General features: G+C 34.5%; 2 protein-coding genes and 1 long non-coding RNA gene across 3 annotated transcripts; all 3 read right to left on the bottom strand.

Annotated features, from left to right (window-relative positions):
* Positions 1 to 427: 427 nt before the first annotated feature.
* Positions 428 to 2,056, bottom strand: LOC113702746 (lignin-forming anionic peroxidase-like). The gene is made up of 4 exons (XM_027223877.2): positions 1,769 to 2,056; positions 1,475 to 1,666; positions 1,179 to 1,344; positions 428 to 1,047 (listed from the first exon to the last, which is right to left on the bottom strand). Exons 1-4 carry the CDS (start codon positions 1,982 to 1,984, stop codon positions 653 to 655), a joined length of 969 nt encoding a protein of 322 aa, XP_027079678.1. The 5' UTR covers positions 1,985 to 2,056; the 3' UTR covers positions 428 to 652.
* Positions 2,057 to 9,335: 7,279 nt separating this feature from the next.
* On the bottom strand, positions 9,336 to 10,716 carry LOC113704907 (inositol-tetrakisphosphate 1-kinase 1-like). The gene is made up of 2 exons (XM_027226772.2): positions 10,696 to 10,716; positions 9,336 to 9,959 (listed from the first exon to the last, which is right to left on the bottom strand). The coding sequence occupies exons 1-2, from the start codon at positions 10,714 to 10,716 to the stop codon at positions 9,336 to 9,338; spliced, it is 645 nt and encodes a 214-aa protein (XP_027082573.2).
* A 368-nt stretch (positions 10,717 to 11,084) lies between these two features.
* LOC140013067 (uncharacterized) lies at positions 11,085 to 14,852 on the bottom strand. Its single transcript, XR_011820141.1, has 2 exons — positions 14,492 to 14,852; positions 11,085 to 11,351 (listed from the first exon to the last, which is right to left on the bottom strand). It is a non-coding gene; the product is annotated as an uncharacterized lncRNA (long non-coding RNA).
* Between the last annotated feature and the right edge of the window lie 1,862 nt (positions 14,853 to 16,714).

Below are 16,714 nucleotides of genomic sequence, written 5' to 3'. Positions count from 1 at the left end.
CCCTAAAATGCCCCTTTTGTATTGCACGATTATGAACCTAATGGAAATTATACGGTGGCGCCGCTGCAAAGATCCTTGATTGGAACCGATATATAGGTTTAGGGATCCAATTGGCTAGAAATAATATATAGGGACTAAATTGACGGAAAAAAAAAGTTTAGGGACTAAATTGGCGATTTTCCCTAAAAAAAAAAAAATTTCGGAAGTTGCATACGTCAAAAGAAAAGTTTTGTATCCGTCAAGCTCTTTGATTCAAGCCTTGCTGGTAAGAGTTTCTTGCAACAATTATATTCTAATAAACACGTATTGGTATACCAAATTTGAGTGTCGGAATAATAGAGAAATTAGGGTGGTCAAAAGTCAAAACCAATTCAATTTCTAATTCTGTGATGATAATGATATTGAGTATATTATTAGCAGACAAGACAGTGAGATTAACAAATGATTGTACTGTCTCAGTTGAAAAAAAAAAAATAATACAAGAAAAATTCACTTGTACACGGGAATAGAGCGAAGATGTACACTTGCAAGTTACAAGAAGAACAAATGAATGAAAAACTAATTATTTTTGGACGGACAAGAAAAGTTTATTGGACGTAATTATTCTTCCATGTGGACTCTGAAGGGAAAGCCATTCAAATCAGAATTATTTCTAGTTCACAGCACTGCATATTTTCCTTATGATACCATTTTGGCCTGTGAGGGGTTCAATATCTCCCATCTTCACCATGGCAGAAGCGAAATCGGACAGAAAAGTCCTGGGATTTTTGCTGTATTCGGAGACAATGCTGTCGGTTGATCCTCCACTGAAAAGGACTTGGTCTGATATAAGAAGACCTTTCTTCCGCATCAAATTCTTGAAGTAATTATTGTCAAATGAATTTGGTGTAACCAGATCAAGTGGTGCCAGCTTGCTATCTCCCACTCCATTGGCTGCTGGGCATTGGCGCCTGCGGGTGCTTGCAAATCCAGCATCAATATCTGTTCCATTGCTATATATTCTGTTGCGAAATACAAAGCATTGAGCCTGGCCTAGGGTGTGTGATCCTGCATTTTGTTTTTGATTGGAGATTTAGATACTTCGAAAATGTATTAATTTTCTGTAAACATAATCAATGCAATTTTAACCAACCAAAAAAAAAATTTTTTTTTTTTTTTTGTGTGTGTATCCTCCTCACCTGACAAGGCAACCATTTCCCTTGCACTAAGACCCTTTGCATCAAATTTGGAAATTAGATCACTAAGACTTGCAAATGGACTTGGAAGATCTCTTTGTGCCAGAGAAAAGCTTGCGGTGGTCGAATCTCTTCTTCCAAGCTTTACTTGCCATGTTGGACCGCCAACCTATAATCATGCAGGAAATCAATTTTAGATGATAACTGTTGATCTAAGCCTTCAAAAGCTAGCTAGCTGCCAATTATCATGAAGAATGTTTACTTGAACAAGCATGAATTTTGTCAATGTTAATACTTACAGCAACTGATGCATCTCTTGCTGCGACTGAAAGTATGTCTGCACAAGAAACAACTCCGGGGCATATTTTTTCTACCTCGCGTTTCGCGGCTTCTATGACTTCAAAACCTCTAGCTGAATTCCTGTTTGCCGGTGCCGTTTTCTCGCTTTGAAATGAAGAGGTCGCATCAAGTAAAACTGATCCATCACAGCCCTGTAAATAATAAATTCTCTTAATCTTGCTTAGCATTGAATCAATTTTTTTTTTTTTAAAAAGCATATAATAATAGCGGTAAATTTTGCATTTTATTCTAACCTGAACAAAGCAGTCGTGAAAATGGAGGCGAATGAGAGATGCTGCCATGCGCCGCTCACGTGACACTGCTCGACGAATAGAATTTCGGATAGTACTCAGTGCTTTTGGACATGTACCATCGTAAAATTTTGGAGATAAATATGCTTCACATTGTATGTTAGCTAGCAAGAGTACAAGTACAGAAAATATGACACCCTTTGCAGCAAAAGAATCCATAATCTTTGTTTCGAAATATTGAAGAAAATGAAGATGCTTGAAAATGCCTCCAGAGAGAAGATCTTTGTTGTTAGAAACTTAGAATTGAAGATGTTTGTGAAGGCCTAGGACAAGAATATATTTATAGGGATTCAAGGTCGATGCTGCTCCCTTTCTTGGTTTTTTTATGGTCACTGTTTTCTGCTACGCGTTACTTGCCAGTTTTCCTTGTGCCAGTATGCCAGCCAACAATCGAGAAATTTTTTTTTTTTGTAAGCCTGACTTGTTCTTCTGCAGTAGTTATAATTTGAACGCACTGGACACAGCCACGCAGAAAAGTAATATAGGGTAACTCAGAGGTTCAGTTTGGACTAAACAGCTCCCCTTTTTTCATACTACAGCTACTATAAATCCAGAATTTTCTTTCTTGACAATTGTTACTCAGGGAAGCTTTTTGTTTTGATTTCTGCATTCTTTCTAAATATTTCCCACTAAAGTTTTCCCCATAATGCAATGTTCAAGAAAAAGTTATTTGAAATTCATTCGGAATTAAAAAAACTATTCAGTAGCTGTGATTCTATGTTGATTTTGCTAATGTTACTACTTCACAAGGGGCACTCTCCCTGTTTTCTAATGTCAACTTTTAGTTTTCAAAACTTCTAAAAAAGATATAGTAGTTAATTTTCTTGGACCTTGTCTTTTGGGGCTTGCCAAGACAGTCAATCGCCAAAAATCAATCATGGGTACCAGCAACTTGCTTACCTAATACCATCAGGAATCTTATTCAATGCATGAAGATTTATAATAGTAGTACGTGTTGGGAGAGGGGGGCTAGTGCTGTTGGGATCTGGTAGGATCAATCTGATTATTATACATTTTACGTTAATCGGTGTATAATTATATTTATATTACATTATTACATTGGGTTAAAAACAAAAAGGCCCCCTGTAGTATACCTAATGCATAGAAAAGTCCCCCATGATTTCAAAACATACAAAAGGACACCTCATGTTTTGAACTAAATTGTAAACTAACAAAATTCATTAAAATTAGTGGAATTCGGTAAACTTAACAGTAAACTTAACGGAATCCGATAAGTTTAACAGCCGAAACCGTCATTTTCGTTAATTTTAACGAATTCTGTTAGTTTACAATTTAGTTCAAAACATGAGGTGTCATTTTGTATGTTTTGAAACAACGGGGGACTTTTTTGTGTATTAGGTATATCACATGGGATTTTTTTTTATTTTTAACCCTATTACATTCGAGGTGAAATTGACATACATAAATAAAATATTTAATATATATTCAGTTCAATATTATGATATAATTGTACACTAAAATTTTAAATATGTACAACGATCGAATGGAGTCGCACAGAATACAATTGTACTTAATCCTTATCCAATAAGTGTTGGCTATATTGGCTGATTTAGTCACAATTGACATTAGATAAATTTTTTACACTTGTTGACAAATCTAAAATATGCAGAGTCAATTGTACACCTAGACACGTAAGTTTGTAATCAAATGAACTATAGGAAATTTCTAGGATGGAAGGGCGCCTGCGGTCGAAGGTAGAAACCACCATTTTTTTTTATTGCTTTGCTATCATTTTCAGACGGTTCTTTGTTAACAGGAATGGATTAGGTAATGAGTACTTGAGAAATTTCGACTCTAGTCGCTTTGTGGAGGTTTCCCATTTAATCTTCATTTCAGAGATTGTTACGTGTGGCTAAGTGAAGCCCATGAAGAATTCACATGCGGCTAAGTTAAAGAAAATATTTAGGTAGACTAGTCTTGTAAATAAATTGTTTTAATTAATTATTCATTGGTATTATTCTTTGTATCTTCTAAAAAAAAAAAAGGTACAAAAAGTACAAAGATTTTTCTTTAAAGCATAAAAAAGGTGTAGAGATTTAGAGCACGTTGATCGGAGAGACAAAACGTCCGTTAAGTACGGCCGTTGAAATGTAGGCTCGTTGACATTAATGGCGGACTTAGGGATGGTCAGAGGCCCGCACCCAAGTTTAGAAATTTTGATTTTTTTTTGAGTTAATTTTATATATATTGACAGTGACAGTGTATGCATGGTTGGAATTGGATGGTGTCTAGATGCATTTAAATTTCAAATTTAAGTTCAAATTATGTATTTACGTGTCATGCATCTAATAGTACAGTGGTGAAAATGTATATGTAGGGGTCAAATTTGAAATCTTTCACTTAGATCCTATTTGATAATCTAATTCAACACTTGAAGTTAATGGATTCAGATTTTAATTAAAATTAAAACATCTAAATTCATTAAGTGGTATTGAATTTTCTAAAAAAAAAATTTTTTTGATAAAAATTTTCTAGACAAAATTTGCTTCAAAAAATAAGTGATGAATTATGCACTTATCACTTACTGTGATATACGCTCAAATGTATTAAAATTAGTACTTAATAATTCGCTAATTTAATATATCCAGATTTCAATTTTCAGTTTTCAAATTTCAATTTTATCAAATGCACCCTTATTACACTTTTTTCTCTCGAATCATCCAATCCATCCTCTCATTCAAACTTTTACTATTGCGAATATAAGAAATTAGTTTATGCAATATACTTATATTTAGACATCTTAAAATTTGCTCAATCAACGTAAATTTTCTTATTTCATCTATGATGTTTCGATAAGATTAGGACATAGAATCCGATGGGGCAGTACAATCCGGTCTCGCGGGGTTTGTCAAATCAATTGTTTTAGCTTGATCAATTGTCACGTGTTTGGCATTGAAACCTCAATCTATTTCTTGGCCCGCAACGGAACCAAAATTAAAAGGGAAAAACAAACGCCCATAGGTGATAAGGGGTTTTGGCTAAAATAGTTATTAAATGCTTAGTCATACTTACTTGCGTACGAACTTTTTTGTTTTATAATGTGTAAGTTTGAATTTTTAAAACATATTATCTCTTCATTTAATTCAAAGTTTATAATAAAATGGTTAAAATTAATTTTTTTATTTTTAAGATACAAAAATTATTCTAAAAGCGCCAATTTTGAATTTATTCAAAAAGTGCTCTATGACCAAAATTTCGACTGCTAAATTCAAAGAACGATACTAATCAAATATGTTAAAAGTTTTTTTGTCTTCCAAAAACACCTTCCTTTTTTTTAACAAAAATACGATAGCTCTAAACGGTCCATAGTGTCACTGGGAAGATAAGGGCTGATAGGGGCAGCTAAATCTTATCATCTAGACTAAATTTGAGTCTTCAAACTACTTTGAGATTATATTCGGGTTTCCACGTATTTCCCTTTTCAGAACTTCTTAATTGAGAATTTTGAGCTACTAAACAATATTCTTTTTGTCCCAAATTGATTCGTTTCTAGTTGTCTCTTTTTACCAAACTAATGACCAAAAAATGTTGAAGTTGGAATTGGTTTTTCCTTAAATTTTTTATCAAGCCAATTTTGGTTTTTCCTTATGTTTATATCTTAACTAAAGTTCTTATTAAAACAGCTTAGTAACCTTAATTGCACTCCTTACAGATAATTACGTTATAGATTATGATGGTAAATGAAGTCCAGTATACCATTCACGTACGTTTTTCTAACAGGTGTCATTAGAGCACTCGTTAATGATACTGTAGAGGAGATGACAAAATGGATATATGAACCGTAATTGGTTTCATATAAATGGTTCATCGATTATATCATCCAATCTGTTTAAATTCATATGATAAATGGTTGTATGTGAATTGGATTTAAATGGATGATGGATATCCAATTATTTCTGATATCCAACTTCAAATTATAAATTGAGTTGAGCTGTATACTGGATTACTTTCTGCGTATGAAGAAGGCTTCTGATGCCAAACGGACTTACATTGTGCGCAGCCTGCTTCCTCGGTCCTTGATTAGTTAAAACATTTTAATAGTTTGAGTGAAAATCAATAAGAAACAAACAACATCAACAATCATTCCCTGATCAGGTTTAGAGTGTCTCACAAGCTTTAAAAAAAATTAAACTTACTAAAGTTTTATGTGTACATAACCTTTTTTATTAACTTTGTATTGTGTATAGCAAGCTTTAGGTAAGAATTGCACACTTTTAAGACTCAATTTAACCGGTAGGACATTAGTTTTGGAGACTCAAATTCTTCAATCTCTTTGTCTTTCTCCCTTTCTATTAATCTGAAGCCCAAAAAAAAAAGAAAGAACCCTCCCCCCTGGGGAATTGATCTCATTAATTTTTTGAGCAATGATGTACTAACCAATACCTATTGAGCATCCATTTAGAAAATCTATTTGTTAAACTGGGGCAATAATATTGGTTATTGGAATGAATTACCTTTCAGCAACAACAGTGGCTAAGTTAAAACCAACTAAATGTTGGAGTCCTTTATTGTTGATATAAGTATTAATTAAAGTTCATCAAAATAATAATGACACAGATTTTGGCCAGTTAATCAATTGTAATTATAACTGGCGTTTATTTTTCAAGATACCATGAGAACATTATTATGTAGGAAAGGAGCATTCGTTTGTCTCTTGCACACCACTCCACGGCCGTCAAGCCCACTAGCGCAGTTCAAATTGGCAAACTCAAACTTCTTGGAAGAGGCCAAAGCAATTCCACTGAATTTAGCTACAGCACAGTCAGTTGTAAAGAGGCTTGACGAGGAAAATTCCTTTTGCCCTCCCAAAACAGGCATGTCTACTCCCATCTTCACCCTACTTGTATAGTTGCTTAAGAGTTTTCGACAAGATGTGCTTAAAATGGCCCCAAGCCCTAGTGTCAAATGTGATACTGTACTTGGTCATTTTATGGATGGCTTTTCGCAAAAAAAAAATTGAGGAGAAACTTAGCTAGGCGTCCATTGTAATTGCCATTGCAGCACGCGTGTAGCCAAGCCCATCCATCATAAGTGTACGCAACTCATTGAGTAGAGTCTCTAATATTAGCAGGTTCCGTAGTATTATTGAAGGCTCTTAGCTACTCCCTTTAGGTTAGGACCAAAGTGCTGAATTAGGAAAAGCCCTAGTCATGGGAAGAAGTATAGCGTTTTGTTTCACTTGGTTACCTCAATAATTGGAAGTCAGGCTCAAGAAAGGAAATTCAAGATTACTTCCAAGTTGCAAGTAGTGGTGGGAGGTAAAATCCTGCAAACGGAGGTACTAAATTGATGCATCCTCTCACGAATCAGTTGGAGATTGAACTCGGATTAACTATACATATTTATTTGCTAATTGAATCAATTTGGTAGCACTAAGAGACATGATTGGATGCCCATAAAAAATGTATGGATGCATCCTCTCACCAATCCCGTCGTTTTCTATTCAAGAGAACAAAAGAAATGTAATCATATGTGTAACTCTTTGAGCAGTCCACATTCTATAATGATGCAAAAACTGTATAAAAAACAACCCATTTCTACGAAATGCCATTGAGGTGATATGTGTATTATTTTGTAACCACAATGATCTCAATCATCATGTGCTATATAGTTGACTCGACTATTCTATCCTATGAAGACAATTTTAACAAAGATAGATTGCTTTAAATATTCTTACGAAAACGATAAACACACAAGTGGCATATTAGCCTTAAAATTTATTGAAAAACATACAATAATTTGACTTTTTCTTGATTGTCCAACCTTCAAACTCAAATACAATATTGGAAATCCTAAAAGCTTAAGTCCAAATTATAGTTCAAGGCCTTTACTCCATATCAAATATCAATTAGCTGTCGAGAACAACACTAATGAACTGAACAAATAAAAAGGCAAATTCAACAACAAAGAAGAGAAGAACTACTTGTGAAAGAACAAGACAAAGACTGAAGGCACTAAACGGCCAACCTTAATCACAACAAGCAAAGAACCAAACAGGCTATGTGTTCAAAAGTATAAGACTATAGTGCAAAAATTTGTAGCTCAAGTCATATTGAACATTTTCACAAGGTACAAATAGAACAAATAAAGCACTTTCGCTTCTAATAGGGACATATGGTTAAATAATCAACTCTATTATTTTCACATACCAATGGGTCTTTCCAAGCAATATGTAATTGCATGTGTTATATAAATTTGGGTAAAAAACAAAAAGTCCCTTATAGTAAATCTAATATATTAAAAAGTCCTCGTGATTTCAAAACGTACAAAACAAAACCTCATGTTTTGAATTAAATTGTAAAGGTGACGGAATATGTTAAAATTAACAAAAATGACATATTGGAATCTAAAAACAAATTTTTTATACCTAATTTTTAACAAATATACCTGTTCTACCCTTTAACCTCCAATTCTCTCTCTCTAGAGAATGAAACAAATGATTTTGTTGAGTTGCCTTTTGGTTAGTTATATCAGGACATTTTTGTCATTTTGTCCGTTCTTATTAATTGTACCGGATTCCATCATCTTTACAATTTAGTTTAAAACATGAAGTGTCGTGTTATACGTTTTGAAACTATAGGGGGCTTTTTGTATATTAGATTTATCACATGAGATTTTTCTATTTTTTACCTTTAACTTCTCGTCTCATTTTCTGTTTCTCAATAAAGAAGTGCAATTGTAAATTGATTAGTTACTCCCGCGGCTAAAAGCACTTTGTATACTGCAATACTAACCAATCCATCACAAACTTCTTTTTCTTATTATTGATTAGGGGGAAAAGCCCGCGCAATGCGCTGGAGTTTAGTATCTGTAATTAAAAATGTTTGATAATTATTATTTGGTATTTTGTAGTATAAGAATTGAAGTATGACAATTTTATTATGTGATATTAAACAGAAAAATCATAAGTTACATATTGAGTCAAAAAAATATAATATGCAATGAAACATAATTATAAAATACGATCAACCACTTTGCGTCTGACGCAGTAAAATAAAAGACCTACTTATATATGCTCATGCACATTAGGGATATTAAAATCTACTATTTAGTTTGAATTTGATCTTGATATGAGGGCAATCCATCATATTATCTTGTCATATAAGTGAGATTTGAATAATTAGCATACTTAAAGAAATCATTGCTAGTGGAATTTTGGTTCTTGCAAGCCAAATTCTTGAATTTATATTGATTCCAAGAACATCATCATGAGGTCTCCACCTTGACCAATCAATCAATTGTGATTTATGAGCAAATTGCGCGAAATGTCACTAAACTATTGCGATGTGTCGGTTTTGATCACTAAACTTTTTTATTAGCCAAAAATATCACTGAACTAGTAAATCTGTACCGTTTTGATCACTCCGTGTACTTATGTCGTTAGGAGAAACGGAAAGTAACTTTTTGATGGGCAATTTTGTCTGCACAGCGTTTTCCTTGAAGCTTTTTAACATAAATTGCTCTCAAATGTGTCAGACAACTCGTAAGTTCAATATGAATATGTTACTACCAGAATATCAATGACAGTCTCGTAGGAAGGCATCTTAGCATAACCGGAAAAGTAGTTAATATCAATGACAAGGTACTGATTCCCAAACCAACTGTCTTTGATTACGTCAAAGTTGAAGAGATGCAAGCCCAAGGCATTCCTCAAGGCCTTGGCCAAGCGAGTAAGGAAACTCACCGGAAGCATTTGGGCGGTTGCCTCCTCCTTTATCACATCCTCCTGCTGCTGCTCATCATTGTTCTTAGAAGACAAAGAAGAAGAGGCGGCGGCGGCGGTAAGATTTGAAATTTGGGAATAGGTCAACAAATTGCGGTGAGAGGCCTCTAATATTCCTAATGGTTTGTCGTCATCGTTATCCATGAGGATGTTCGGTAAAGACCTCCGTTTGACACATTGCACGTAGTCCCCAACAACATAGACTTTGAAGACAACGCCGCCGTGGTTCACAAACTTCTGCAGTACAAATGGTGCCTCCTCCTCCTCCTTCTCCTCTAATTGCTTCAATCCTTGCTGATTGAAGACCAAGGACATCCGGTGAGAGCTGGCAATGCCATCGGCGAGCAAGGGCTTCGCGATCACCGAAAACTCGAGAGGGCTAGGCAATTCCTGTCAACAGAGATGTTGGGAATCTGGGACCAATACCTAGTGAGGGATTCCGAAAATGCAAGAAGAAGAAGAGGAGGAGTCGGATTCGTCAGACTGGAATTCGATTGGTTCCCGTAGATGTATGTCGTTGGACTGGAACTTATGCCTAACAGGAGCTTGGACTATTTTATCTTCGGTCCGATTTCCTTTCTCTAATCTTTAGGAGAATTAAAGATGGCTTACAAAAATAACAGAGAATCCACTGATAATACCACATCCTGCCTGCAGATCAGAGTAGAAAAAAGTTGCTTGCTTGGAAAAATCACTTTGAAACTGCCTTGGGAATATCAAGAGGACTTCTTTATCTTCACCAAGACTCCAGATTAAGAATTATCCATAGGGATCTCAAGGCTAGCAACGTTTTGCTACATAGTGAGTTGAACCCAAAAATTTCTGACTTCGGTATTGCTAAAAGTTTTGGAGGAGATCAGACAGAAGGCAAGACAAGAACGGTGATAGAAACATAGTAAGCACTGACAACCACTAGCCCTGGATTTGTGAAGTGGCAATTTCTTCTGACTTAAAAAACGAGTGGCTGGAATGACCAAAACGGCATAAATAGATGAAATTGTCCCTCAAAAAATTACTTTCCGTTTTCCCTAATAGCATAAATAGACGGAATGACCACAACGGTATAAATTTACTAGTTCAGTGATATTTTTTGCTAATAAAAAAGTTTAATGACCAAAATCGGCACCTCGCAATGGTTTAGTGACATTTCGCACAATTTGCTCGTGATTTATTGTATGATTTAAGATATATAGCAAAGCATCTCCATCTTGATAGGGGTTACAATCATGAAGCATCAGTTTTTGAGTTAGTTGCAATGATATACAACAATTAACATGCTAATTTAGAGGAATAATTACCTCAAAAAAGTACTAATGTGGCGACCCCACTTCTCCCTAAGGCGAACCAGAGGGTTGACGGGTCGCCTGCCTAGCTCTCGCCAGGACTCACGCAAGCAAACCGACCAAATATCCACGTATAACTTAAACCAAAACACAATTCGCCATCCGAACATGCCAACTTTTAAGCGGCTTGAATACTAAAACACATTATCTTCAAAGATAACAGCATCCGAAGTTAGCCAATTGGCGGCTCCTAAACACCTCACGCATTACATTCAAGAAGTAAAGTCTTACAGTTTCCAAAACATAAAATTTCATACAGCCCGAGTATATATACACATACAAGCCAAATATTATAATCAGGGTTTACACTTTTCCAGCTTCAAGTGGTAATCCCAAAACAAAACTATATCGTTTAATTCAAATACATTACAAGCCACAAAACGAAGTAGGTACATTCTTAAGAAGATATAAGTAGCTCAGATTTCTCAAACCTCAGTACCTGTCAAGGAAAATAAATAAACGTGGGGTGAGCTAACGCTCAGTGGTGCCTCAAAATCATGCAATCACTTGAAACAATTAACACGTATTGATTCGACTGAAGTAAACAAATAGGGAAGCAATAATATTCGAGTATACCTTAGACTGGTCGAGGGATTCACCCAACGACATTACGTCCAACACTTATATTTATAGACTGATCGAGGGATTCACCCAACGACTTTACGTCCAGCACTTGATTGTTATAGACTGATCGAGGGATTCACCCAACGACATTACGTCCAGCACTTATATTTATAGACTGATCGAGGGATTCACCCAACGACTTTACGTCCAGCACTTGATTGTTATAGACTGATCGAGGGATTCACCCACCGACTTTACGTCCAGCACTTGATTACCAGGACAGGATAAGAGACCCTCCCACCCTTATGGTGTGGTACACTTCCCTGCCTAGTAATTTAGCCCTTAGCAAACGCAAGCAAGATATTCACGAAAAACACTTCAAGCAAGTCACCACTCGAAAGGCAAGTGTGATAAAGTTCACACTGCTCACTTCGATGGATCAGCAATCATTTTTGGCAATTATCACAGAACGAGTCGATAAAGCACTTTAATCAAATAGTCATAAAACAGGCAGGGACACTCACCAAAAGTGAAGTTCAGAGTTCAAGCTGGGATTCAAAATTTCGCGTCCTCGCTATACCCTAGAAATCCAGAATTTAAAACTATAAGTGTTGTTGTACGGTTCTTGGTTTATAAATACAAAGTTATCTGGTATATAACTAGTTTATCTACTCCAAATAAATTAACAATTTCCCTAGAGTTAAACTAGTGAAGGTGATAAAATACTTCAAGGATTTCTTTCTTTCTAGAGGTGCAAACCAGAACCAATTTGCTTTGAATAAGGTTTCTTGTCAAACAAGTTTTCTGCGTGAATTATTAAAATCAAGTTTGACCTTTAAAGTACAAATATAACATTTTCAATTTCTATTCAAGTTCTAGGTTTATAAGTATAAAAGATTCTCTAGTTTATAAATGGTTTATTCTCTCGAAATAATTCGACAATCCACTAAGGATTAAGGGTTAGTAAAAGTAGGAAATGTTTTACATGGCTTTCCTTTAAATACTTTTCTTTATAGGAGTGCGGCTAGTATTATTTCATTTAAAGTAAGTTTTCTTGCCAAGTAAGTCTCCCAAGCTTTTCACTAAAATTGGTAAAGCTCGTATTTTAGACCTTTTCCTATAGTTAACTATCCAAGTGCAAAGCTTAAAGAAAGAAAAGAATTAAGGTAAGACTTAGATTTTCCAAAAGCTATATATAACTTATTTACTATAACTATCAAGGCTAGTTTGATCTGAAGGAATTTGTCGAGATGGAAAGTTTTAGGCAAAAACACTAGGTATAGAATTTTATAATATAGTATTAGCTGGAAAATATTTTTGGTTAATTTTGAACGCAGCTACTCGGGTTCGCAAGGTCGATACAAATTTTCCCCGCTCCAAATCCGTTTTGAAATCACAATATAGATCAAAATATGGCAAAAATCACATAGCAAGTTACTAGGGCTTCGTCAATCATTAGCCCTAGTTTTCAACAATTGCACTTCCGAATAAAATAGTCAACCAAGGCTTCATCAATCATTAGCACTTGGTTTCAGCAAACCCAATATAAGCAAGTCAAATAAAAGTGAAGTCCCAAAGACATTCTAGCAATCTAACTTCCATCATCCAGTAATACTTTAAAAATCATTTAAATGGCCAAGGGCTTCATCAATCATTAGCCCCTAGCACCCATCCAGTAATTCATGTGACAACCACGCTAATATTTCAAGTATTTAAATCTACTAACAGTAATTTAAAACCAAAGACCACATTTGCAGCAGCCTCCTACTCAAGTATTTGGTCCAAAGCCAAGAAATTCCATCCATGATTCTTTATCAATCAAGACCAAGGCTGGAAAATTTTCCAGCTTATCCAAAGCTACACTTTACTTCTTTCCAAAATTGGATTCCCAAGATATCAAATGATTTATTGCCAAACAGATTTACAGGCTACTTGTGCATTTAGTCATGCATTTCGAATTCCTAACATCCCAAAAACAATTCAAGACTCTATCTAGCAAGCCACGGATGAATCTTGTATGAAGGAATTTTCTGTTTTCACGTTATTTACTCAGGTGAAGTAGGCTATTAAACTCTCACTTTCTCATGCAATGACTTAGCTAAACAATGCACAATTTCCATTCAGGAGTTGAAGTTATACCCCTGTTAAAAGAAATCTTCAAAATTTCCAGGTTCAAGTTACCGGTAATTCACAAAGGAATTCCAGCAATAGCAATGATTCCAAAACAGAATTTTTCTTTGGTTAAAACAGGATTTTTGGTACTCTATTAGCTCTTGAAAACATGTGGTTAGCTAGTAAAGATTTCCAAATCAATCCAGGTTCATACTATAACTGTATTCATCAAACACAAATCCAGGATTTATATCAACTAAGCTCGAATGATAGTTCATGAAATAATTTTCTGTTCTCATTTTATTTCCTTGGTTAGCCGAGCTACTTAGCCTCATGCAAGACTTAATTTCCTTCTTATTAGTGAGCTAATCATATTCGCAAGCTCTGGTGTATCAATTAACCAAAATTACAGCTGCGTTTCTGGTTTAAGCTCACGGCAAGTCTAAATTTCTTGCGCACAACAGAAATTCTGTTCTTAAAATTCCCATTCGAGTGCCTAACATCAACATGCATGTCCCTAGCTGACTTATCCTTATTGTAATTAATTAGTTAAACACTAAATCAAACTCAAATTGTCGCAGGAAATCAGAAATAATGCTACATTTCTAAAATAGCTATTCGGCAGAATGTTTAGCCCCAAAACAGAATTTTTGTATACTATACCACATCATCCGAATGCACAAATCAACATGCATGGTATTAGACTTCAAGTTTTCATTCAGCTAAAGTCACTTAGGTGTTCAGATGTCCCAGAAAAATGAACTTCTCAGCAGAAACATCAACATTCAAAACAGAAATTTTCTAATGGCTTAATCTCATTCATCCGATTGTACCATAGTACATGCATGCCTCTAGATAGCTCAAACTACCTCTGATCAGTCCTTAAACGATCCAGAAATTTACCTCACAGCAAGCTAAGCTTTCACGCAAAAATTCTGGAAAATTTCTGCTCCCTCTCGGCTCTCACGAACACTGGTTGGTCCTGGTTCGATTTGCAGCTGGAAATGGTGGTCTGAAGTGAACGAAAATGGTGATGATCAGCAGCTCCTCCGACTTCCACTTGCTCTCCCTGGTTTCACTCCGACTGACGGACAGAACCAAAAACATTCAATCCTGCGGTTTCTTTTCTTCCTCTCGGCTGCAGAATGCAGCTCGGCCTCTCTCACGCTCTCTCGGTTTGTCGACACTAGCAAGGCAGAGTGAATTGCAGTTGTGGCTTGAGATGTGAAGTGGAAAGGAAATGAGGAGGGTGCCGTGGTTTTGAGAGGTGTTTGTGGGTAGAATTGGTTGAGTGTTTGAGAGTTTTGAGTGTTTGATTGGGGAAGCTTTTCATTGGCCGAATGAAGAGGTTGTGAAGATGTTGTCCGGCAGGTTTGATTTTGGGATTGCATGGCTATTTTGAGATTGTATGGAGGGCATTTTGGTCTTTTCACATCTCCTCCTAATATCCCCTTAAGTCCTTGGCCCTAACTAAAGTCCAAAAATTATCCCCAAGTGTGATTTAAACGTCGAATTATACACTAGTCCTACAAGACCTTAATTATCGTAAGTCTTACGTCCTAAGTATATCTAGGATACTTTTATCGTTCTTGTCCAAAATTTATCGATTGCATCTTAATACTAAGGTTTCTGTATACTCTTAATCTTATTCGTAATAAAGTTAGCTATTGCAAATTAAGGAATTTATTTAAAGAGTAAACTTAATATAGCTCAAGAATTATTACTTTTAGTATAATAAAACCGAATAATTCAATATTGGCACAGTTATATTATTTATTTCATAAAATTTATCTTTACACTTTTATTTCAAAACAATTAGTTACAAGACTAGAATTCAAAGAAATTAGTGATTAAATCAGTGAAATAGTTTACCAGCGAAATATGAAGTTAATGTAACAAAACTAAGAAGTTTAGTAGTTTAGCACAATTCTTTTATTAGTATTTAACGTTATTCACTAATTAGGACTAATTATTGAAATTCAAGAAATTAAGTAAAAACAATGGCACACTCAACGTCAAGAATTATTACTTTAGCTTGGCAGGAATTCAAATAATCTAATGTTTTGCACAATTGAATTATTTGTAATCTATAATAAATTATTTTTGCACACTTATTTAAGATCAAATAATAATAAAGTTTATTAAAAATCTAAAATGCACATAAAATTTATTTCTACGCACTTATTTAAAAACAATTAGATTTACTGCTATAATTTATTAAAGAATTAAAGATGCAAATGAAATACGCACTAATATTTATATATATATATATTTTTTTTTCAGGGTTCTCACAACTAAAGCATCTTAATCCACTCTATTTAAGAAAACAATTAAAAGTAATGAAGTACATACTTTAAATTTGCAACCAAATAGTTTTAAGTAGATAGTTAAACATATTGGCAAATCAAATGAAGTAAAAAAATTGCCTAAATGGAATCGTTTGAAAATTTCCATAACCAATAGTTAAAACAACAAAAGAAGTAGATGCAATCTATAAATGAAAAAATTTATAATGATAAACTTATTTTAAACCACAAATAACAATTAACAAATGTGATCTCCTTCCTATCAAGCCTGTCTAACATGGACAATTGAATTGAAATACTAAAAAATTATCGCACATACAACCTACAAGATTACAAATTTCTTACAACGAAAAAGTAAATTGATTAAAGAAAACATATCTATTGAGAAAAGGTGTTGCAAAATAGGGAAGAGAAGTAACTAATGTAGAAACATCTGAATTCAATAGGCTGCATGATTGTGGTGTAACAAAACTGTAAGTAAATGAAATGAATTTGAACATGGGGTTTACTATGGTGACGGATAAGAAACCAAACTTATCTACTAATTGGCATTAATTGTCTTACATCTATATATCATAAGTTTTTAAATAATTGATGAGAAAGGTTTTAGAAAATTAAGAGACTTGGATGTTAATACAATTAAATGATTAGAAGGGTTTTGATGTAATTCCACTAAAACACAAGTTGAATTTAGTTGTTCCCATGTTCAATCGGATATTGAACACTATTACATGTCAAACTTGCCCCTAACTATAAATGTCTGAAAGAACATTTAAGTAATTACAACAAAACCAAATTAGCCATAATGACTTGTATTCAA

The sequence above is a fragment of the Coffea arabica genome, chromosome 8e (genome assembly GCF_036785885.1).
Source record: "Coffea arabica cultivar ET-39 chromosome 8e, Coffea Arabica ET-39 HiFi, whole genome shotgun sequence".
Taxonomy (NCBI): domain Eukaryota; kingdom Viridiplantae; phylum Streptophyta; class Magnoliopsida; order Gentianales; family Rubiaceae; genus Coffea; species Coffea arabica.
The sequence above is the reverse complement of the archived record's forward strand: the minus strand, read 5'-3'. Positions and strand labels throughout refer to the sequence as shown.